The 22925-nt window shown below is 30.4% G+C and overlaps 9 protein-coding genes, 1 long non-coding RNA gene and 2 other non-coding genes across 14 annotated transcripts in view; 9 read left to right on the top strand and 3 right to left on the bottom strand.

The window, feature by feature from the left end:
• Positions 1-276: 276 nt before the first annotated feature.
• Apt1 (Acyl-protein thioesterase 1) lies at positions 277-2355 on the bottom strand. Its single transcript, XM_034330196.2, has 8 exons — positions 2200-2355; positions 1942-2018; positions 1622-1653; positions 1479-1544; positions 1333-1380; positions 992-1238; positions 757-921; positions 277-602 (listed from the first exon to the last, which is right to left on the bottom strand). The coding sequence occupies exons 1-8, from the start codon at positions 2270-2272 to the stop codon at positions 555-557; spliced, it is 756 nt and encodes a 251-aa protein (XP_034186087.1). The 5' UTR covers positions 2273-2355; the 3' UTR covers positions 277-554.
• Positions 2356-2785: 430 nt separating this feature from the next.
• akirin lies at positions 2786-6214 on the top strand. Its single transcript, XM_034330200.2, has 5 exons — positions 2786-3302; positions 3837-4036; positions 4108-4270; positions 4329-4385; positions 4500-6214. The coding sequence occupies exons 1-4, from the start codon at positions 3125-3127 to the stop codon at positions 4337-4339; spliced, it is 552 nt and encodes a 183-aa protein (XP_034186091.1). The 5' UTR covers positions 2786-3124; the 3' UTR covers positions 4340-4385; positions 4500-6214.
• A 358-nt stretch (positions 6215-6572) lies between these two features.
• Arr2 (arrestin 2) lies at positions 6573-8699 on the top strand. Its single transcript, XM_076691108.1, has 8 exons — positions 6573-6725; positions 6850-6971; positions 7054-7353; positions 7433-7660; positions 7741-7929; positions 8000-8168; positions 8253-8455; positions 8559-8699. Exons 1-7 carry the CDS (start codon positions 6587-6589, stop codon positions 8396-8398), a joined length of 1293 nt encoding a protein of 430 aa, XP_076547223.1. The 5' UTR covers positions 6573-6586; the 3' UTR covers positions 8399-8455; positions 8559-8699.
• Positions 8579-16168, bottom strand: TfIIEalpha (transcription factor IIEalpha). 3 transcript variants are annotated; one of them, XM_034330193.2, is made up of 8 exons: positions 16021-16168; positions 10832-10998; positions 10583-10749; positions 10378-10506; positions 10015-10241; positions 9741-9945; positions 9442-9670; positions 8579-9364 (listed from the first exon to the last, which is right to left on the bottom strand). In XM_034330193.2, the coding sequence occupies exons 2-8, from the start codon at positions 10968-10970 to the stop codon at positions 9189-9191; spliced, it is 1272 nt and encodes a 423-aa protein (XP_034186084.1). In that variant the 5' UTR covers positions 10971-10998; positions 16021-16168; the 3' UTR covers positions 8579-9188. The 3 variants fall into 3 exon arrangements, with proteins under 3 accessions (XP_034186084.1, XP_076547225.1, XP_034186083.1); XM_076691110.1 differs by lacking the exon at positions 16021-16168 and adding an exon at positions 11232-11362; XM_034330192.2 differs by lacking the exon at positions 16021-16168 and adding an exon at positions 11205-11344.
• LOC117607033 (rab-like protein 3) lies at positions 11437-12852 on the top strand. Its single transcript, XM_034330199.2, has 5 exons — positions 11437-11575; positions 11830-12039; positions 12120-12265; positions 12339-12452; positions 12520-12852. Exons 1-5 carry the CDS (start codon positions 11530-11532, stop codon positions 12697-12699), a joined length of 696 nt encoding a protein of 231 aa, XP_034186090.1. The 5' UTR covers positions 11437-11529; the 3' UTR covers positions 12700-12852.
• On the top strand, positions 13233-15654 carry LOC117607024 (putative ATPase N2B). The gene is made up of 8 exons (XM_034330189.2): positions 13233-13418; positions 13499-13877; positions 13973-14158; positions 14238-14479; positions 14552-14720; positions 14808-14948; positions 15031-15150; positions 15220-15654. Exons 2-8 carry the CDS (start codon positions 13512-13514, stop codon positions 15340-15342), a joined length of 1347 nt encoding a protein of 448 aa, XP_034186080.1. The 5' UTR covers positions 13233-13418; positions 13499-13511; the 3' UTR covers positions 15343-15654.
• Positions 16169-16824: 656 nt separating the features above from the next.
• On the top strand, positions 16825-18310 carry Dera (deoxyribose-phosphate aldolase). Its single transcript, XM_034330194.2, has 5 exons — positions 16825-17036; positions 17127-17305; positions 17378-17513; positions 17587-17966; positions 18044-18310. The coding sequence occupies exons 1-5, from the start codon at positions 17012-17014 to the stop codon at positions 18206-18208; spliced, it is 885 nt and encodes a 294-aa protein (XP_034186085.2). The 5' UTR covers positions 16825-17011; the 3' UTR covers positions 18209-18310.
• A 239-nt stretch (positions 18311-18549) lies between these two features.
• RpS4 (ribosomal protein S4) lies at positions 18550-20672 on the top strand. Its single transcript, XM_034330195.2, has 6 exons — positions 18550-18700; positions 19144-19402; positions 19644-19741; positions 19806-19977; positions 20051-20180; positions 20477-20672. Exons 1-6 carry the CDS (start codon positions 18698-18700, stop codon positions 20601-20603), a joined length of 789 nt encoding a protein of 262 aa, XP_034186086.1. The 5' UTR covers positions 18550-18697; the 3' UTR covers positions 20604-20672.
• On the top strand, positions 19437-19575 carry LOC117607141 (small nucleolar RNA SNORA16B/SNORA16A family). The gene has a single exon (XR_004582137.1). It is a non-coding gene; the product is annotated as a small nucleolar RNA SNORA16B/SNORA16A family (small nucleolar RNA).
• On the top strand, positions 20275-20409 carry LOC117607140 (small nucleolar RNA SNORA16B/SNORA16A family). Its single transcript, XR_004582136.1, has one exon. It is a non-coding gene; the product is annotated as a small nucleolar RNA SNORA16B/SNORA16A family (small nucleolar RNA).
• Positions 20673-20817: 145 nt separating the features above from the next.
• On the bottom strand, positions 20818-22111 carry LOC117607020 (uncharacterized; the record flags this gene model as incomplete). Its single annotated transcript, XM_034330180.2, has 4 exons — positions 20818-21084; positions 21158-21459; positions 21537-21800; positions 21863-22111. Coding segments are annotated over 4 exons (936 nt in total), but the record flags the coding sequence as incomplete, so codon positions are not given.
• Positions 22112-22128: 17 nt separating this feature from the next.
• LOC117607038 (uncharacterized) overlaps positions 22129-22925 on the top strand; it is a 28312-nt gene continuing 27515 nt past the window's right edge. The window contains exon 1 of the long non-coding RNA XR_004582117.2: positions 22129-22867. This is a non-coding gene — a long non-coding RNA (uncharacterized LOC117607038). The remainder of the gene's footprint in view (positions 22868-22925) is intronic.

The following is a 22925-nucleotide window of genomic DNA, read 5'->3' on the forward strand; positions in this document are numbered from 1 at the left end:
CCAACTAGAATTAGTACATCTATTAGGAGACGGCAACTTTGTTTAAAAATAAATTACTTGTTAATTAGTTCATTCTCTTTATGTTATTAATTCCAAGTGATTTCATTTTAAACAAAGTATTATAATCTGAATAAAATAACGTTACTTAAACTTCTAAAAAAAATGCATTCAAGGTAATGTATTACTCTTTAGTATCATTACCTTTTACATAATAAAGCATTTAGAATAAGGTACACAAATGTCAAAAATTGCTAATATGTATTATAAAAGTAAAATCTGGAAGTATCATAATAGCGGCTTTGGTATCTTAAAACAGACAAAATTCATTATAATGTACATAAATGGTAACGAAAAAAAAGTATTTACCCCAAATAATATTATACTAATATTATGATTTTTGTTTAGGATTTTAAACATTTTCACCTACTGCTGTCTTTACTTCATCAAGCGCTAGAATTAAGTAGCAGTAAAATTGGAAGTAATTCATTTTTAATAAAGAACAATAAAGTAATAAGGTTAATATTTAAAACATTAATATATATTTAATATAACTATTACGGCTTCAAAACTTTTTCGATGAATTTCTTCATGTCGCGCATTTCCTGTGGAAGTAACAATCATTAATAAATAAATTAATGCAAGAATGCCCATAACATTACTATCTGAGGTGTTAGAATATAAAAATCTTGCTAATACTTAAGCAATCTTTACTTCCTGAAATTGTAGTGAATTTGAAATAATATGTATTATTCCTACCTCATCACAAGATGTATGCATCATTCCTCTATAAGTTTTAAATTCTGTTTGTGTCATGAATTGTTTTAGGACAGATGCAGTTAATTGACCCCATCTGTACGGCACTATAGGATCACAATCACCATGACATTGTAGCAATGGAGTGTTTTTATTTCCTATTGCTTCCTACAAAATATGTAATGTTATAAATATTCATGTATTATCAAATGTATTATAATAATGTAAATATACATACAACAGGAAATTTTTGGTGCAATGGAATCCAAGCTGATAAAGCTATAATACCAGCTAAAGGTTCTGGAAATGTGAGAGCACTAAATATAGCAAGAGCACCACCCTGACTAAAACCACCCAGAACAATACGTTGTGTAGGAATTCCAGCTGCAACTTCTTCTGCAATTAAAGTATGTACCATTTCTGCAGCTCTACGGATACCCTCTTCATCTTCAGGTCCACTTGGTTCCAAAGATCGTAAATCAAACCTAAATTTATTAACATATCAATTATTTTTTCTCACTAGTACAGTAAGTTACTCATACATTTATGACCTATAGGAGCTCCATAAGTATCACCTACCATGAAGGCATTCTAAATCCTGCATTTAATGTTACTGGCATTGTAGGCCTAAAACAATAGAACTAAATGACATACTGATTTTGAAAAAACCTACTAAATATTCTCATTTATTAGTACTTGGTGATTTTTTATCTAAATATACATACGCAGTTGGACAAATAACTTTAATGTGAGGAGATCTTACTGCACCCATTGAACTAGCCCAACCATGCCTGCAAAACAAATAAAACAAATGTAAGACACAAAATTGTATTATTATAATTTTATTACATAACAATATATTATTTACCCTGTATCACCTAGCCCATGAAAAAATATAAGCTGAAACAGAAATAATGTGTTATGTAAAACTAATAAAATTAGTCCTTATGGACATATTTTGTAACAGTATGTGTGTCATAAAAAGTAATATCTAATATTGAATTACTTTTAGACAAAATATAAGTATCATACAACATTTGAACAGGAATAGAAAAAAGTATTTTACTGGCATTTAATGTTTGTAGAATGAAATTATGTCAGCAATAATTAACTTATAATTAATTAAAAATCATGTTCCATCAGATATAACCAAGAAAGAAATATTTTAGAAACATATTTTTTACTTACTGTTGCTGTATGTCTAGCTGTAGCTGCTATTACCACAGGACTTACTGTTGTCATTGTTCGCCGCTTCTTTGGACGGGCTACAAGAAAATAGATAAAACGTATAACAATTCAGTAAAAATGGTAAATATAGAATGGCGTAAGAATTCTTCTTGACACCGCTTAAAATTCCCCAAGTGAATAGAGAGAGAGAAGGTAGAAGTTTATGCGCATGCTTTACGAAATCGTTTTTAAACGAAGATCCAAATTATTTTCACAAACCTGTAAAATTGCCCATCGTTGACACATAATTATTAAATACTTTACTATAACGGAAGATAATACATTGAAACATTAAAAGCTAATTAACTATTCGAAATTATCAGTGTGTTATTTCAAACGTAATATTCATAACAATACGTGTCAGGGAACATACGTTTCAGAGAAACGTTTCAAATTTAATGGCAAAAGAAATGTTTAATTATGTAAACAGTGACTTTAATAAACCTAAGTATTTGAAATCTTTTAGCTAAGGCATGTCATATAAATAAAATAAGAAGATTCCACGAGTAATGCAAGAATTGATAACTTTTTTATTCAACAAACAACTTATTACGTTTTATACGTATACGACATTTATTTCGAAAAGAATCCATTTTTTGTCAGATGATTAATTAGTTTTACGTTGATCCTAAAATTCTAATAAATGCATATCAAATACTGCGGTTTTGAGAAGAATGAAAATTTCAGTATTGAAATCTTTAATTTTCGCACTTCAATTAAAATACGTCAGAAAGAGGAAATGCAGAGACGCCACCTTGCAACCTATTGACCAATCAGAAACGAAGGGTTCGGGTTAGTTGAGTCTGCGACGTATACATTTCGGAATGCAAGCAGTGCCCAGTGAAAAGATGGTGCTTTGATGGTTGAGACATTCGTTCCGTGGTTGTTCCTAGCCGACAAACCGTGGTTGCCAGCCATATTGTTTTACCGCAGTGTTTGTTTTGGTGCAGCTCAGTCAAAGTACGAAGAAATCCGAGGAGATCAGCACGAAGGAAGTCAGAAGAACTAGAGTGCAGTTAGAGAATCTATTCAGACAGTGCGCGTATACGGTGGTTTTGCTGTATTTTTCGGCATAATCATCGTTACTCGCGGGCTAAACCCATAATTTGGGTGTCAGTCGTGAACAGGACGGTAAACGAGAGAAATGGCCTGCGCCACTCTAAAGAGATCTTTGGAGTTCGACCCGGTGCATAGTCATGGTCGCCCTAGTAAACGACGAAGATGTGTACCAATGTGTGTCTCTCCCGGTACATCAACGCAAGCCAATTCCAGGCCACAAAATCCATCGCCTTTTGGCGAAGTAACCCATAAACTTACCCCTGGTAATTGCTATAAGCCACGGCCATTTTTAATTTTTCTTTTTTCCATTTCGTTCTTTCTTACCACATTATGACAGAGAAGGGAGGGCTAGATCGTTTTAGCGATTTAAAACTTAAATTCACAACGTTTAAAGGGGGAGGGAAGGTGCGGCGTTTTGGTAGGGGGAGATGCGTAAATCATATGGTAATGTAGTAACGGACATTAAGAATGAACCCTCCTTTTTCTTATTAATTTAATGTTTTGTCATTATTTTAAAATATGTTTATACTTTCAAAAATTGTTTGTAGCTTTTACATTGTTTAAATAAATTATCTGAAAATGTTGATTAAAAATGTTATTATTGTTATTTCAGTTTATGTTTAAATATTTATAAAATATGTTATAATAAATGTAATTTTATTAATGTTTATTCTATACTTTGAGATACTTGTGTATTTATAGAATTTCTATAAATTAAATTCTTCATTTATTGACCAAGTGTCAATGTCATTGAAGTCACAGTTTTTGTAAGAAAATATAATATTTTTTGTATATAGAAAAAATGGCTGCCAATATAAGAGAAGAGATTCGGAGACTGCATCGACGCAAACAGTTGCATTTTAGTCCACAAAACAATGGTGGTGATTCTTCAGATATGGAGGGTCCTGCTAGTCCTTCAAGCCCATCTGCATGTGGTTCAAATTCATATAGTTATAGCCCTAGTGGAAAAGAAAAACCCTTATTTACATTCAGACAAGTATACATCATTCATTATTTAATGGGCCCATAGTTAATGAGTTGAAAACTGTTAATTAAATAATGTTATAGGTTGGTTTGATCTGTGAACGTATGCTTAAGGAACAAGAAACACAGATTCGAGAGGAATATGATCAGATTTTGAATATGAAGCTCTCTGAACAATATGATGCTTTTGTTAAATTTACCTATGATCAGATACAAAAAAGATTTGAATCTGCAGCTGCGCCAAGTTGTAAGTAAAACTTTTTTTTTTTAAAGAATATTTTATTTTAATGATTTCTGTATTTTAGATCTATCCTAAAACAAGATTCTTATTTATAAGGTCATGTTTCTGTGAAGAATATTAGGTGAGAATATATGTGTATGCTAATGACATTTGATCTTTACTATATAGAATAATTATGAAAAAAGAGGCTTCTATTAATGTGATCAGATTTTTATTAGTTTTTTTACTATTGTAGATTTCTACTGTGTGAGATAAATTTTTGCTTGAAATTTAATTCATGGTATGCAGCACCACCTCGTTCAAGGAAATATCATTAAAAAAATTCATACTATGATTTACATTGAAAAAAAAACGTGTCTGATAAAAAAAAGAAAAAAATTAGTAATGTAAGTTTAGTAGGTTTGCAGTAAACAGCATACTACAAAAATCTACAGTGTATACTATTGAAACTAACAATATTTGTACTGTCTGATGTTAGAAATACGCTGGTATCAGGGAACTGTACCGAGATTATAACTGTGTACAAATATTAATACGTACAGAAGTTATACACAGTGCATGACTATGCTTGAAGTTGAGAGCTTGACTTGCACAGGGTTCTGTAACGTCGCGTAATTCATTAAAATTAGATAAATGTTCATTTCTTGCACGTTATAACAAAAAATGTTAAAAATAATATCAAATAATACAAATAACTCTTTGTTGATTTAATGGTACATTGTATTAAATGTTGCTCAATTGTATGCAAATACTCTTGTAAAGCAAGCGTACAAACATACATTGAAGTTCTTGGCAGAAAGCACTGTGAATATGAAAAAGATCATTAAATAGTATGTTGGGGAAAGTTGTTCTCATTGAATTTTATCTTATTTGTACAAAATATATGATGAATAACTTTTACGTATGTAGGAAGCTTTATTTTGACGATCAGGGTATGAAATATTTTTGTTTGTGTATACTTTTCGCGTATATAAATTTTCAATGCAAGCAGCATTTCCCCCAAAATAGAAGTGTTCGAACTTGAATAACGTATATAATTAATAAAATTAAATTGCCAGCAAATACACAAAATAATTTTTTGTTTAAAATTAAGAAATGAATCTTTGATGTCTCAGTATATTTTAGGATAAATTTTTGATTTGTTATAATTACTTACATTTAAATGAACTTTTATGTATGTGTTACAAGTTCTTTCTTAGCAAAAGTATTTTTTCTGTTCGAAATACAAATACGAAAATTTGTAAAGAAATCAAGATAACGTATAGTCTATAGCATTGTATGAATATATTGTCAAAAATAAGTATTTGAAATAAAGGTTTCATAAAATTTCGCAAATATTTCTGTTCCCTGGTAGCAACGACTTTCTGTAGCATAATAAAACAGTAAATAATGAATATACTATATCTATATTTTAACTGTGCCTATTATTAGACATATTTATCACAATAATTCTACTACTTATTACATATTGTTATTGGTTTTAAAATTATTTAGTTTATAATTATTTGTTTTTATAATCTATCTTTTTTTTTGCGTTTATTTTTTTTATATTTAAAAAGAGATTTAGATATTTCAAATGTTTCCTTACTTGCAAATTTACATTTTGAGGAAGGGCATTAACATTTGCCTTACTTATTTCCAAAAGGAAGATGTCTTTCAGTTACCAGAACAATTTGGAAACAGTACTAAATAGCGTTTGCACAATGACATAAATATGATATATCAATTGTTTATTGATTACTGAATGTGAAAGGAGAAAGGAATACAAGTGATTCTAATTAACAATGATAAGTAATACCTACTTGAGAAACATGGATATTGTTTATCATTGTGTAAAAATATGCATAAATGATTCCTTAGACATTCAAGGGATTTGATTTCAATTAAAATACCTCCATATTATACTATGTAAGCACTTATTATTGAAATAAATATAAATATTAAGACTGATCACGCGTATTTCTTTATTTTGGCCTCTATTGTGTCAATTGAATGTATAATTGTATATAAATGTAAATAAGCATTTTTGTTTACAAATATACATAGGATAAACATAATTATTATAATACTTTTTATAAATTTTTTATAACAATGTTGTTCGTACACTGTAAAAACTACAATAACGATTTGCACTCCTTTTAAATTCCATCATGTTTCTTGACTGAAAGTATATGAGGTACTGAGCCAGTTCTGCAACGCACGTAACAAAATTCATATATGTCTGTTCTAATCTCATTAGCTAACTTGTGTAATAAAATAATGCTATTAGTAGTATGGCTTCTAGCGAGAAGCCCTTCCAGGACTATATGAAGTTCCCTGTTCATGTTAAGAGACTGTCACTTCTGGGCGGGAAACAAACTTCTATTAATTCATTTGATTGGAGAAAGGTACCAAATGTTTCCTTTCTTGTTTTTGGCTTGTGTTGTAGCCATCAAGGTATTCAAGAAGACTACCCCAAATGGTATGTAATAGAATATGATGTGTAAAGCGTTTATACTTAATAGTAACATATTGATCTAAAAGAAATATTAAAAATATTCTTTTAAGTTTTACAAGCATTTCATTATACTTATTTATTGTTATAGGAAAAGTCACAGTTTACCTTGGTAAAAGAGACTTCATTGATCACTTAGATAGTGTAGATCCTATTGATGGTATTGTGGTTGTTGAAAATGATTATCTTCAAGGAAGGAAGGTCTATGGACAGGTACAACAACTTTTTCTTCTATTTAAATTGAGTGGAATTTTATAAAAAAAGATATTCTCTAACTCATTGACCTATTGTACAGGTAACAACAGTTTTCCGCTATGGACGCGAAGAGGATGAAGTTATGGGTGTCAAGTTCAGCAAGGAACTTGTTCTGTGTCGTGAACAGGTAGTTCCAATAAAAAAGGAAAAACAGGACATGACACCCATTCAAGAACGTCTTCTGAAACGACTTGGAGCAAATGCATATCCATTTTTATTTCAATTTCCACAAAATTCTCCCAGTTCAGTTACACTTCAACCTGGTGATGATGATCAAGGCAAACCATTGGGAGTTGAGTATACTGTCAAGGTGTATGTAGGTGAACATGAAGAAGACAAGGTAATATAATATCTAAAATAAACTATCAATTAAGTACAATGTAACACGTGTGTAAAAATAAATTATAATTTGTTTTCAGGGACACAAAAGATCATCTGTTGCATTAGCTATAAAGAAATTGCAATATGCTCCACCTACGAGAGGACGTAAATTACCTAGCTCTTTAGTTTCCAAAGGATTTACGTTCTCTCAAGGGAAACTAAATCTTGAAGTTACACTTGACAGGGAGATCTACTATCATGGAGAAAAAGTAGTTGCAAACGTTATAATTACTAATAACTCTCGAAAAGCAGTAAAAAATATTAAGGTATTTAAGTGTGATAATAATAACATAATGATAGAACTTAAAATACTATTTAATATTAAATTAAATACGCTATCTTTTAGCTTTTTGTGGTGCAACACTGTGAAGTGACAATGGTTAATACTCAATTTTCTCGACACGTGGCTAGCTTAGAAACACGAGAAGGTTGCCCAATTACCCCTGGTGCTTCCTTTACAAAAGAGTTCTATCTTGTACCTTTAGCTAGCAGCAATAAGGACCGTCGAGGAATTGCTTTGGATGGTCATTTAAAGGTACGGAAGAAATCATTCGAGGGTGTATAATTGATATTTACTTTAAATTATTTTCTTACTCTTATCTTAGGATGATGATGTGAATCTAGCATCTTCAACTATGGTCGCTGAGGGTAAAACTCCTGGTGAAGCTATGGGTATTGTTATTTCTTATTCGGTACGAGTAAAATTAAATTGTGGCACGTTGGGTGGTGAATTAGTTACAGATGTTCCATTTAAGTTGATGCATCCTGCTCCTGGTAAATAAATTTTAATAATGATAATAGAATAATGTATTCTTAGGTATGTGTTATTACGTTTTCTAATATATTTTACTTTAACAGGAGCTGCAGAGAAAGAAAGGGCTACCCTGAAGAAAAATAAGAGCATTGATAGAGCACGTTATGAAAACTCTTGTTATTCTAATGACGACGATGATAATATTGTGTTTGAAGACTTTGCTCGTTTACGTTTGAACGAGCCAGAATAAAGAACATTCTCAAAATGACAAATATTTACTTCAAAGGAATCTTGGACTTACAATACAGTTTAGTAAATTTAATTAATATACAATAGAATTATCAACAGAATTAGTGAAAAATAATAAAATGTAATGTGCATATGTATAGAATGTATCATTTCTATTCTAGGATTCTTTTGATGTAAGATATGTCAAATAATTGAAAGAAGAATAAAAAGGTACAGAAGGTAAAACATTACAATATACGTAATGTAATTCATTGGTCTATGCAAATAAAAGAAAATGATGAAAATATAAAAAAAAAAGCGAAAAGTGTTACATGAAAATTATATATCGTCTTAGAATTTCTATCTGATGGTGGTGGTCGGTTAGAAATTCACATAAGGACGAACAAAAAAAAAAGATTCTAAGTAAGCTTAATGAATAATTTATATTTGGCTAAGATTAAAGTTTTCCCGCCTTACCAGAAGTGACATGTATGCTATTAATTTTTATTTATCATGATTGTAACGTGTCTGTACATGTTAGTTTATTACAAACTGGCATTGTTGAGTTATATCTGTACGTTAGAAAAAAATATAAAAGCTACAAAATGTGAATTTATGGGTTTGTTTACTTTATATTTCATTATAAATCATTATATATACATACATGTCTATTTAAATTGAATCAAAATAAATTTTTGCCAAACCCATAGAATTGTTTATTTTATGACTATACAAAATATTACAAGAATCTCAGTAATCACTCAGTCTTGCGAAGCATCGTTGATTACTTAACAATGCTGACCATATTCTGTCTAGTCATACATATGAGAATAATATTCTTGATATGCTTGAATGTATGCTTCTTTTTCTACAGGGGTCATTTCTGCAATTAATGCATCATTTACATCCGCAATAGCAACTGTTTTTCCTGCAACCGTCACTGTTGGAACAAGATCATCATCTTCCGAATCCATAGTTTCCACTTCTCCTAAAAAATATAAAAAACGTACTTCAACATATAACCATTTTATAGTGTTTCTTTAAAATGGCTTATGAAAATCATACCTGTATCGATAGTCTGCATTTCAGCGACTTCTTCATTATCGCTACTATCACTAGATTCTTGAGGTAATACAGATTTTATAGCAGCTGTTGCATTTGTTCCTCCTTTCTTTTCATGAGCCAATAATACAGACATAATATCTTCACCCTGCTTGTTATTCGTTGTAGTCGTATTAGTGGCAGTGGCTGCAGCTTTATCCAAAATGTTCTCTTGTGTACTTATTCCATCAGGCTAAATATAGATATCATTAGTAACAAGTGTTAAAATATTATTAGTAATCAATTTCTAAACTGAAATTTACCTGTGAATCAGAATTAATAACAGTACTTTCCATCATCCAAATTGGTCTTTCTTTTCTTCTATTTGCTGCACTATCATCAATAGTATCATCACCAATTGTAACATCTACTCTGGTATCTTCTACTAGGAAACCTGATGATCTAGTAGCTTCACCAGACCATTGCTCACCAGGTGCTCTTAAGCTACTTGGTTTTCTTGTATCAATACTGAAAGAGAAGGTGATAAATAATTTAGAATTTTCCTATAACATTAATAGCTTAATTAAAAACACCCACCCTCTAATGGTATTTATATCAACTGGTTCTGGTTCTAGTATTTCAGGAGCTAACTTTATACCTTCTACCTCCCTTAATAAAATATAAAGAGGTTCTAATTGTTCATTAAACTTGGCTAATAACAGCCTTGAGTCTTTTTTTGGAAGGGCAGATTGATCTTCTTCCACTATCTCACGACAATATGTACATCTAAATTCACCAGTAGTCATATCAAATAACTGATCTGCCTACATTATATCATGTTAATAAATATCTTACAATTCATCTCTATGTAAAACAATAAAACAATGTTTCTCAAAGTACCATTTACCTTTCAAAAAATTTGAGAAACATTGCTGTGATGTCCATAAATAATTTACTTACTTCAAGATCAGTAAATGTTTTCAAACAATTTGTACATTTAAAACTAGCTCTACTAGTAGCATCTCTTTCTTCAGTTTCCATTCTTTTCTTCATTAAGTCTAACTTATATTTGACTACATTTACAAAAGTCTAAAATACAAATGTATAACATGATTTATTTAATATATCATTAATGAAAATCAAGTTTCTTTCAATAACATTTTACCTTATAATTAATAAAGTAATAGTTAACTTTTTGTGCTTTACCATCTGACCCAGTTTCCATTTTTAATCTAACTTGTATAAATTTATCATTACGTAAAGTAGATATTCTAGCTCTTAACATTTTTCTCTCAAATTTTAAAAGCTCACAAATATCATCCTCTTTCATACCTAATAAAAATGTAATATATTTTTAGTTAAAACACAGCCTTTAGAAAATAAATTATGATATAAAGTTTAACAATATACTTACATGGATTTCTAACTAACATATCAACAATTAATGCATCTTCTATTGTATAAAATCCACGTACTACTAAGCGTGCTAATTGCTTCAAACTACTTGGAACTTCTGTAACAAGTCTTTCCTCACCACCCATTCTGTTTGTCATTGTATATATTAAAATATTATCCAAATTACTGAAAGTTATTCAAAAAGAAATACATTTATTTTAAGTAAAATAAAGTTCAAGTACATTAGAATATTTACATAAACTTATTTAGCTACATCCTATACTTTGACAAACTGATGCCATCTAATTAATCTTATAATTATCCTATAGAAATTATTAATAATAAATTCATGTTTACAAAAGCTAATTCATTCTGTAACAAAAGATACTAACCTTTAAAATCGCATAAATAGTATATACCTTTATTATAAAATAAGTCGTATTAATATCAGTAGAAGTAAATTAAAATACATAGCATAACATCAAGCATATATTCACTCAAATAAAATAAAAAACAAAAAGATAAAATTCATTATTTCGTCAAATGACGATAAATATTCGAGAACTTTGCCAGTGAATGCTTGTTTATAAGTTCAATTATTCCTAGGTTAAATGTTGACAGTAAACGAAATTGTCAAATGAAAATCTGATAAATAAGGGAAATAAAGGAAAGGAATAACAAGTATACATTTCTAAATGTTTTACTAAAGATTATTAAATGGCTGCGATTGATAAAGTTAAAATTATTGTTGTTGGCGATTCTGGTAAGAATATATTTTACACGATTCTCACTTTTTGTTATTGTCGTGATCATCGTGTTATTGTTTATGTTTTGAAAAGTACGATCTATAACATTACCCTATTCAATTTATTTATATCGTATACTTCATTTCATTTTGTATCATTCTGATTTGTATAATAAGTCTTATGAGTAGGTTATAGGATTTTTATAGTCTTAATAGGTATGTATGATATAATTATTGAAGAAACATTTTTTAACAACATTTATTATTTTTAGGTGTTGGAAAAACCTCATTAGTACATTTAATATGCCAGCAACAACCTATTAGTAATCCTTCATGGACTATAGGTTGTTCAATAGAAGTTAAATTACATGAATACAAACAAGGAACTCCTAATCAGAGAAGATATTTTGTTGAATTGTGGGATGTTGGTGGAAGTCAAAATCATCAAAACACAAGATCCGTTTTTTATAATCCTACAAATGGTATAAATATAACATGTGTAAATACTTTAAAAAATATAAGATATAACATTAATAACATAAAATTATTAATAATATAATAGGTATCATATTAGTGCATGATTTAACAAATAGAAAATCACAACAGAATCTTCAAAAATGGCTTGAAGAAGTTTTAAGTAAAGATAATAATATAAAATCAAAACCATTTGATGATTTTGATCCTGAAAAATTTGTAGGATCTACCCAGGTAACAAGGACAGCATAAATGTGTACTAATTTTATTCAGTATCATTTTATATAAATAAAATTTATTATTCTAGATACCAATCTTAGTTGTTGGTACAAAATTGGATTTAGTTGCAGAAGTAAGATCAAATGTCCATAGAAGGTCTTCTACCATTGCAGAGGAATGTGGTGCTGATGAAATATTTTTGGTATGTTAGCTACATTTTTTTCTTACTTATTATGCATCAGTACTATTTAACTATATTTTTTGTTTAGGATTGCCGTCAGGTAAGGTCATTAGCTGCTGGATCCAGTTCTTCTGTTAAATTAAGTAGATTTTTCGATAAAGTTATTGAAAGACGCTATTACTCGTCGAGAGAAGGAATTAGCCCAGATAAACGAAGACTGCCTTTGTATAGCCCCTCATATAGTACAAAAATTTTCCATTACGATTAAAAATTTGAAAACTTAATTTTCAATTCATAATTATTAAAATTCTGACTCTTTCAGTTTATTGCTGTAAATGAAATCTTTAGTTCATACAAAATATTCAGATGTATACATATATGTTTGTACAAAACATGGTTGAATTAAATTACAACATGGTTATTTAAAATAGATAATATTGTATTCATTCCAATTTTCATGAAACAAAACAAACTTTGTGAATAAGGTTTTATGTATAACGACGATTATTGTAAATCATCATTAAGAATAGCGGTATTGGATACTTCCATATTTTATTTTAATTACGTCATGAGATCACGCGCGATAGATAAATATTTCAAAAACTACATGCAATTTCATTTTAAATTTCCTTTTATTACCATCAAAATAATACAGAAGTATCGATTGTAATGTTACAATAAAGAAAGTAACAGAAGAATTCATATACATCGAATATGCTATTCATTTATTCAATGTATATACCTGCATATTATACTTTATATCTTTCTAAATTTCTTGGTGTGTGTGCTCTATTCTAAGGTACAGATATGTGTAATACATTTTCGTACGTAATATAAAGGTTAAAGCACATTGCTTGACTATCTGTCAAATACAAATTAAATCGAATATGTTGATGGTTTTAAGTGAATGTATGGGGAATTTTTCAATGTTTACTTAGTTTAACATTTTAAATTAAATGTACATATGTAAATTGTTTATTTTTAAAGGTAAGCATATTTCTTTATTTGACGATTAATACGCGCATAAGTAATGAGTAATACGTAATAAAAAATGACCTTCAATTTAGGACATTTTCCACAATGAATTGTTTACTTCCTAAGAAATTCCATAATATTTCAAATTTATTGTCACGATTTCAACCTGTGGTTCTTATACAAAATTGCGGATATGTTAATGATATTATCCAAATGAATCATGGACCAGCTGCTATTCTAACTAATAAAATAGCAAGAGGAGAATTAATGAAAGATGAACATCAAATGGAAGTTGCTAAAACATTGGAAAATATTTATAATGAAATAAATGGGTATAAGCCAGAAGAATTTAGTCTGTTGGACAAATGGCTTGGAAGAAAAAGAAAACAGCCACCAAAAGGATTGTATCTTTATGGAGCAGTAGGTGGAGGTAAAACAATGTTGATGGATCTTTTTTATGAGTGTTGTCAGGTTTGTAATTTTTATTTCATATCCAATGAATATATGAATTAAATTTTTTAATTAAAATAATAAGTAAATAGTTGGTTTGAACTATATCATTTCAGATTGAGAAGAAGAGGAGAGTTCATTTTTATTCTTTCATGGCTGATGTACATAGTAAAGTACATGAAGTAAAAAAAACTATTGTAAGAGATACTGTCAGTACAAAACTCCAACCATTTGACCCAATACCACCAGTTGCCAAAACTATTACTGATGAAGCTTGGTTACTTTGTTTTGATGAATTTCAGGTTTAACTATGAAGCATATAGTCATTTATATAAGATAAAATAAGACACATATTAATTTAGATATATATATATATCATAGGTAACTGATATTGCAGATGCAATGATATTAAAACGATTATTTACTGAACTCTTTGATCGTGGTGTAATAGTATTTGCAACTAGTAATAGAGCACCTGATGATTTATATAAGAATGGATTACAGAGAGGAAATTTTGTTCCATTTATACAAGTATTAAAAAATTATTGTATAATACATTCTTTGGATTCGGGTATAGACTACAGGTTGAAAAACGGACTTAGTGATGAAAAGATCTACTTCATGTATGTAAAAAATATTCATAGATATAACATACAGTAAAAATGTAAAAATATTTATAAAGAAATTAATTGTAGAAAAGGGGAAGATGCAGTAAGTGATGTAGATAAAGTATTTAAATACTTATGCTCAATGGAAAATGATATTGTGAGACCGCGTATTCTTTCTATAAGAGGTCGTAACGTTAGTTTTGAAAGAACCTGTGGACAGGTATTGGATTCAACCTTTGAAGAGTTATGTGATAGAGTAAGCTACATTTCATTTCTTTTTCATGAGTAGTATTAATAATTTATAATTAACTTGGGTTCTTAACACAATATAATTTTTTTATAGCCCCTTGGAGCCAGTGATTATTTAAAGTTAAGTCAAATATTCCATACGATTATCATAAGAGATGTACCACAATTAGATTTTCGATTAAAATCTCAAACTAGAAGATTTATTACCTTAATTGATTCATTGTATGACAACAAGGTAAGACTATTTCTAATAGTGAAATTTTAAATTTGTTAAAATAATAAAAAAATTCATTACATAAATCAATAAAATTTTTTAGGTGAGAGTTGTTATATCTGCAGCTGTACCACATACGAAACTTTTTGTACCAGAAGGCGATAGTGAATATACAGATGAAAAACGAATGTTAATGGATGATTTAAAGATATCACGTGGTTCAGTAAGTAGAATAATGAAAATTTGTTTTTAAATGTTAATATATTATTTCGTAAATGTTTATTATTAACAGGATGATTATAAATCGAATCTTTTTACTGGAGAAGAAGAACTTTTTGCTTTCGATCGAACTGTGTCACGACTTTCTGAAATGCAAACTGCACAATACTGGGAACAGTGGCAACATTATAGATAATATTAATTGAAATTAACAAAGAAATTTTACTAGTTCATATTGGTAACTTATTCATATAATTAGTAAGTGATAAATTTCTGATAATAGTTTTTTCTCGGAAGAAATTATATTAACGTAAAAACGTCATCAGATTTTTTAGATGCAATATTTTAAATACCTACTTCAAAATATTTATTTCTGTTACATCATTATTTATTTATTTTATACTTAAATATATCTACTGTACAGCAATAAAGAATTCCTGTTATTGAATTCTGCTTTTAAGTTTACTAAGCAATTGCAGATATAAGGGGTATTATCAAGTATTAATGTAATAAAATTCTTTTCAGCAATATACGTTTATTTGAAGTATAGATTTGTTTGCTTTTCAGTTACATTTGCGAACTAATTTACTCATTAAATTAACTAAATAAATCAAGTTAATGTATTATCTTGACAAAAATTTATTCTTTATTGTGATTAAAGTGCTAAAGTAATACATTATTACACATATGAATGCATGCATCTATACTTTCATGCTATATAAAATCAATGAAAATATGATCTGCATCTTTATAAAAAGAATAAATCGCAAAATATTCTCTGAAAAGATTCCATAAAATTAATTTATAACTTTCAGAGTTCGGTGTTGATTAAAAATTGAATTTTTAAAAAGGATATCGATTGTCAAGATCATACCATCGAAAAGTAGCTACGAAGTTGATCCGTGTACGATTATTTAATTTTATACACTTTTCTTTGCTTCAAGCTGTCAAGCTGTTATTAACCAGAGTCCAGCTTTGACTACACTATAGTTTATAGGCTTGCGTAACGAGAGATAAACCAACGGTCAATTAGACTGAATATACATAGAAGTGTTATTTACAAGGAAAGATTCTGTACAGTATCAAGCACGGTAGGCTACCCTAATGAAGATGACGTTACAGAGGAAACAGGAATTTTCAAAATCTTCATTTTGACGAAATTAATATTAAAAGTGATTTAAAAACAAAATAATGTAATTCTTAATTATCAAATATTATAAAATTTAGTTTATAATTAAGAAATATGAATTGAAATTCTTCCGCATAAAAGCTCATATGCAGATGATGGGACACCACAGATCTATATACATATAAGGGATCCTCTCCCCTGCATCGTCACTATCCCTTTAGCCGTCATTAGCCACCTAAAGGGTAGGACAGGAGCTCAGGGAAAGCCGGGGAAACTCACGAAGAAGGGACCTACCATGGTCCCTGACTTTACGTCTGTGTATGCTGAGTAGTCTATTTTTAGGGGTGTAATGTTTTTAATTTTAATTTCTAATCTAAAATTAGGCATTATTTGAATAATTTTCGAAAGAAAATTGCAAATTCTACACGTGTGGTGTAGTATTAATTGATGTTGACGGATCATGATAATAAGAGGAAAGTGGGAGAATCCCTGTAAGATCTAAAGTAATCTGTGGACACATTGATATAAATGATTGCACGACCACACTTTCACTGACGCGTTATATCATGTCTGAACAATCAAGGATCATGAACCGTTACGTTGTTATCAATTCTTAACAAATATATTTAAATGATAACTTCTGTAAGTTTAGATTTCATTTCATTTTTGCGTACTTGGTTCTTGTATCTCTCTTGTATACCACTAATTTACCTTCGTGAATATTTAAAGGATCACAATGGATATCCAAAAATTAGCTAAGGGTACGTGATTAATTCTTATTAAATTATAGTTTCTAATCGAAATTATATCTCGGAGTAGATTTTTAATTGTGTCTTTTTCTGTTATTTCAGCTAAAATGAACTTTGACCAATCTGGTATAGATGCGAAAATTAATTCTGTGCGTTCTAAGGCAAAGGCCATAGAACCTAATATGAAAACTACTTGGCTACTGAAAGCCATAGGTTTTATTGATTTAACTACTTTGGGAGCTGATGATACACCTGCAAAAGTTGAAGCTGTATGTGCAAAGGTACCAAAGGTTTCATTAAGTTCTGAAAATCTTTGTAGGTCTTTGAACAATAATGAAATTGAATAATTACAGGCAGTAAATCCTCTTCAATTGCAATCTAATTCAACTGTACATACTGCATCTATATGTGTCTACCCTCTAAGATTTCCGGATGTAATAGCTGTAATGGCAAAACTTGACAAAGAACATAAAGTTAATAGAGATACTGGTTGGTAACATAGTTCCTTGTGATTTGTATTAAAATTAATGTAGTATATAAATTATTATTATTTTACAAACAGTGGCTGGAGGATTTCCATCTGGGCAATTCCCATTAGAAACACGACTTCGTGAAGTAGAAATAGATGTAGAGCTAGGAGCTGATGAGATTGATATTGTTATCAATAGACCATTAGTTTTGATGCAACAATGGAATGAATTATATGAAGAACTGAAATCATTTCGTGCTGCTTGTGGTAATAAAGTATGTTTGAAAGTAATACTTTCCACTGGGGAGTTACAGACTTTGGAAAATGTATATAAAGCATCCATGATTGCAATGATGGCTGGAGTAGATTTTATTAAAACATCTACTGGAAAGGAAGCAATAAATGCTACTTTGCCAGTTGGAATAGTTATGTGTCAGGCAATTAGAGATTATTATGCATCAACTAAGAGAAAGGTATAAAATTAATATAAATCAATTAAATATGCTATTTGATTTTTTATACATTCATTATTATAATATATTTCTCTCAGGTCGGTTTCAAACCAGCAGGTGGTATTAAGACTTCACAAGATGCCTTGGAATGGATGATGTTAGCTCAAATGGAACTAGGAGATGAATGGTTAACTAAAGATTTATTTAGAATTGGTGCATCCTCTTTATTGGATGATATTGTTGGAGTACTACGTTCAAATTAATGTTATTATATACGCGGAATATTTGTTATCTTTTTATTAAAACTATGTATCTAAACTCTCTACATTAGCATTCGAATTTGATATCATTTATATATAATACTCAATAAAATACTTATATACATATTATCAAATACTCTTTATTCTGTTCCTGATTTAAAAAGCTGGAAAAATTAAAACAAAAATTACATAAATTATAACTATTGCAAAAATAATGAGGTATATGTAAATTATATATATATAGGCGTCTGTCCGTCAAAGGTCGGACACTTTCCGAACATTACTTATAGTTGCTTATTTATAATACGCATGATTTTAAACTGCATATTATTATAAAATCTAATATGTATCTAATTTAAAACATCATATTATTTACAACAATACTAGCTCATGACAATCAACCGCCATTTTGAGAGTAATGGCGTTGTTAGGCATTTCCTGATGTGTATAGGAAGAGCGCGTGCAAGTGCCTTTTCCGTTTAGAAAACCAAGATGGTAAGTCAGGGGTGTGTTGTCAACGTAAAATCCATTTACATCGGGTGTACAATACATTGCATCGTTTAATAATTACTAAAAATGTAGCCTACAAGAACTAAAGTGAATATCAATACACATATTATTCATTAATTTGTCTCATTTTTATAATGATAGAAATGTGGTTAAGTTGTATAGGCAGAGATCATTTCTTTACTTCAAATATATCAATACGTAAATATTTGTTGACATCCTTTCATTTAAATGAGTTTCTCACGTGAATCGAGTTATAATTGCATTTCATTAAAAGTTGTAGTAAAATTACAAAGTAACAGAAAAATTTAAATAGTAATTTAACCTGAAAAATGTAATCTGGCAGTGTAAAGTAATGCTTTTGACGTTAAGACTGTTGAGTATGTATGTTTATTTGACGTTACGAATAAATATTTCAAATTAATTTGCAGGCTCGTGGACCGAAGAAGCATTTGAAGCGTCTTAACGCGCCTAAAGCATGGATGTTAGATAAATTGGGCGGTGTATACGCTCCACGACCGTCTACCGGACCCCACAAGTTGAGGGAATCTCTTCCTCTTGTTATTTTCCTTCGTAATAGATTAAAGTATGCATTAACTAATTGTGAGGTAACAAAAATTGTGATGCAACGTTTAATTAAAGTTGATGGAAAAGTTCGCACTGATCCCAACTATCCTGCAGGGTTTATGGGTAAGTGTATCAGCTATTTTATCACCTGTTCCTAACAGGGCCATATCGAAGCTATAATACTTTTTTAACAAGAAGTATCATAGTCAAACATTGGCCAATAGTAAATAAGTACTTTGATACGGTCACAGGCTGAATAAAATATTCTTTCTGTATTACCAAAAAAGCGTACATTTTCTTAATTATAAAAATCTCGTAAAATACATCGAAAATTACAATTAACGTTATTTATGTTTTATTTCAGATGTCATTACTATTAACAAGACTGATGAATTTTTCCGATTGATTTATGACGTTAAGGGTCGTTTTACTACACACAGAATTACTCCAGAAGAAGCTAAGGTATTTATCATTTGTTAAACAATAAAAATTGCAACCAAAACATAACATTCTTCTTTTGTTGCAGTATAAACTGTGCAAAGTAAAGCGTGTTCAGACTGGACCAAAAGGTATTCCATTCTTGGTAACACATGATGGAAGGACCATTCGTTACCCAGACCCTCTAATCAAAGTAAATGACACCATCCATTTGGATATAGCAACTGGTGCAATTTTAGATTTCATTCGATTTGATTCAGGTATTATATTTTTATTCCTGAATAAACTTGAGTGTATATGTATGAAATATGTTATTCAATATTTATATTGCAGGTAATCTCTGTATGATTACTGGAGGAAGAAATTTAGGGCGTGTTGGTACGGTTGTTAGCCGCGAGCGTCATCCAGGATCTTTTGATATTTGTCATATTAAGGATTCACAAGGGCACACTTTTGCTACAAGGTATCTCCTAATATCTCCTAATTCACTTTTTATTTATATAATATATTACACGATGATTCAAAGATTTTGCGAAACGAATTGAATTAATTTTTATAATGGCCATTATCGAAGCTATAATATATTCTCAATACATATTGTGGTTCAAAGTTGTCCTAGATAAAATTCCTTAATGATGGTCACTGATTGCCTTTGCATAGGCCTCTCAGTATTACCTATTAAGGAGACAAAACTGATGTTGTATTTTATTTTTTAAGTTGGCCAGTTACAACGAATCTCACAATAAATTATTTGTTTAGGTTGAACAATGTATTTATCATCGGTAAGGGTACAAAGCCGTACATTAGCTTACCAAGAGACAAAGGTGTCAAGCTTTCGATTGCCGAAGAGCGTGACAAGAGGTTAGCAGCGAAAGGAGTGAATTAATGTAAATTTTCAAGAAAACATTCAATAAACCGAGAATCTCTTGGTCAATAAAGATGTTCTTCATTTGTATTCGTCGGTTAATTTTATGTTGTATTTTATATTTAAGCATATTATAGAAAAAAAGAGTACAATTACCCTCTTCGTTAAGCCTAACCATTAGCATTTAGAATATGATTCAAAAATCTATTATACTGTCAAAAATATTACGAACTCTGACTGTTAAAATTGCATTTTGAACGTGGCAATATTAGAAAGATTAAGATCAGAATATCACGTATAAATAAATTGGTCAAAGCGTATCGTGCTGATTCACTCGGAAAATGAACAGATATATAAAAAGGTATCAACGTCGTGCTTAAATTATTTAGGTGGCAGCCAAATTTCAGTATTCAATTCCATTGCTTTACGTAGCAAAGCATTACACTGTTCATCTCTATATTTATCATTCTTTTTATGTACTTCTTTTGCGGCTTTTAAGTATCTGCAAAAATACAATTAGTAATGCTATGATCTTTTTATATATCTTTGTCAATTAAATGCTATTAGACTATTACTTGTTTATGCAAAGAACAGAATTTTTAACTTGTTTTTCCACAATCCGTGAATCTTCTGATAGAGATGATGGCACATAATCCGTACTATTGTCAGGTATGAATGGAGTCAATGGATAAATCCGAACCCACCCTCCTTCCTTCGCACAAGGGGTGCTCCAGTTTTTGCCATTATCCCACACCGACGTCTTATCATGATTTATTGAATTGGTGCCTCGAAAACCGCGTGGAATATATTTGTCCATTAGCAACGGATTGTAACGAGACCATGAGCTTGAGGAATCATTTGTAGATGATTGTCTAAGCTGGAGATCAACGACACGAAATAAGAAACTTTTTGGTATGTGTATGTTTTTTGCTAAAATGTTACTTTGTTACATACAGTAGGTTGAAGTTCTGTGCACAGGTTTAAGAAAGTATCGGTTTCCTGAGGGCCTTTTGATTTCTTCTTGGTGGTTCGACCCGTAGAGAACTTGGAAGACGCTTCAACATCATCGTCAACGGGGTTGGTTGACCATATCGTGAAGAGGGAGAGTCCAGTGTTGCATACTGGAAGACCTAATAAATCGAACAAGTCGTGCAGCAAAGGTTTCTTTACTTCTGAATCAATTTCACAGTCATTGCTCAATGCTGGACTAAGATTGACCTGAAGAAAGTATCGAATTATTTAGATTTCTCATTGTACCGGATTAAGCAACACTCATTCACCTCTAGTAACCATGGTTTCAGATTTTTGTCAATCAGTACGTCAAATCCAAAGAATTCAAAGCAATTAGAAGATTTTGGAATACCAGTAGCCTGACTTAAGATCGTTAAGCTGACTAAACAAGCAATTCTTTGCCAGAGAAACCAGTCACAGTATCCAGCTTGCTCAAAATACCTTCTCAGTTGTCTGAAAGTCCATTTGCAGCCTAACAAATATTTCAATGATAATCGGTATATGATGTACGTAGATTTTTAACCATCTTCAACAATAATTTTTCCATTACCAGCACCAATGCGTTCCTTCTTTTCAGTATATCCTGGACCCAACTTGTTCAAGGAAAAGTTGGTGAGATGGCGAAAAGGATCGGTCAGGTGTTCCAAAGAAAACTTCTCTGTAGCGAATCGTGCCAAGCCTTCCTTGTATAAATATATTACCAAAGGATGATACGAAGGGACACACACGTACAATCGTAGATCAAACTTGTAGCCTCCGATTAAAAGAGGATTCTCAATGTATTTCTGCACCACCGTCGTGGTATCGTACATAAGATCGCTTAATTTCTGTAAACACATTGTTATGTATCGAATGATTTCAACAACGTTGACGATGAAGTTACTGTTCATCTGGAAAGTGCATACACGAAACAGAAAGATTCCTTTGCCCTGGCTTTGACCAACTGGCTTGCATATCCAAACTTTGTCATCCTCGCAACGACTGCATTCTTCCGCTAATTTAGTGTACTCTGATGGTAAATTGTATCCTGGGGGACTAACGAGATTCATTATATTTTTTCTCATACTAACATTATTTCAATTTTTTCTTTCAGGTAATCAGCGTTTTGCCTACTCTAAGAGGAATCATTTCTGAAGTCAACTAACGTGTTCTGGATAGAGTACCTGAAGTCGTAGATCGAGCCATACATCTTCTTCATGCATCTTAAGTGGCGTATAAGATTATCCTTTCTGCAGATAGATCCCCCCTTTGGTATTCTGTTGACGAACTGAAGCGTAAGTTTCTAATTAGTTTTTTCAATTCCTATTCATTTTTATTACTCGTGCTTTAATT

This window comes from Osmia lignaria, chromosome 2 (assembly GCF_051020975.1).
Source record: "Osmia lignaria lignaria isolate PbOS001 chromosome 2, iyOsmLign1, whole genome shotgun sequence".
In the NCBI taxonomy this organism is placed as follows: domain Eukaryota; kingdom Metazoa; phylum Arthropoda; class Insecta; order Hymenoptera; family Megachilidae; genus Osmia; species Osmia lignaria.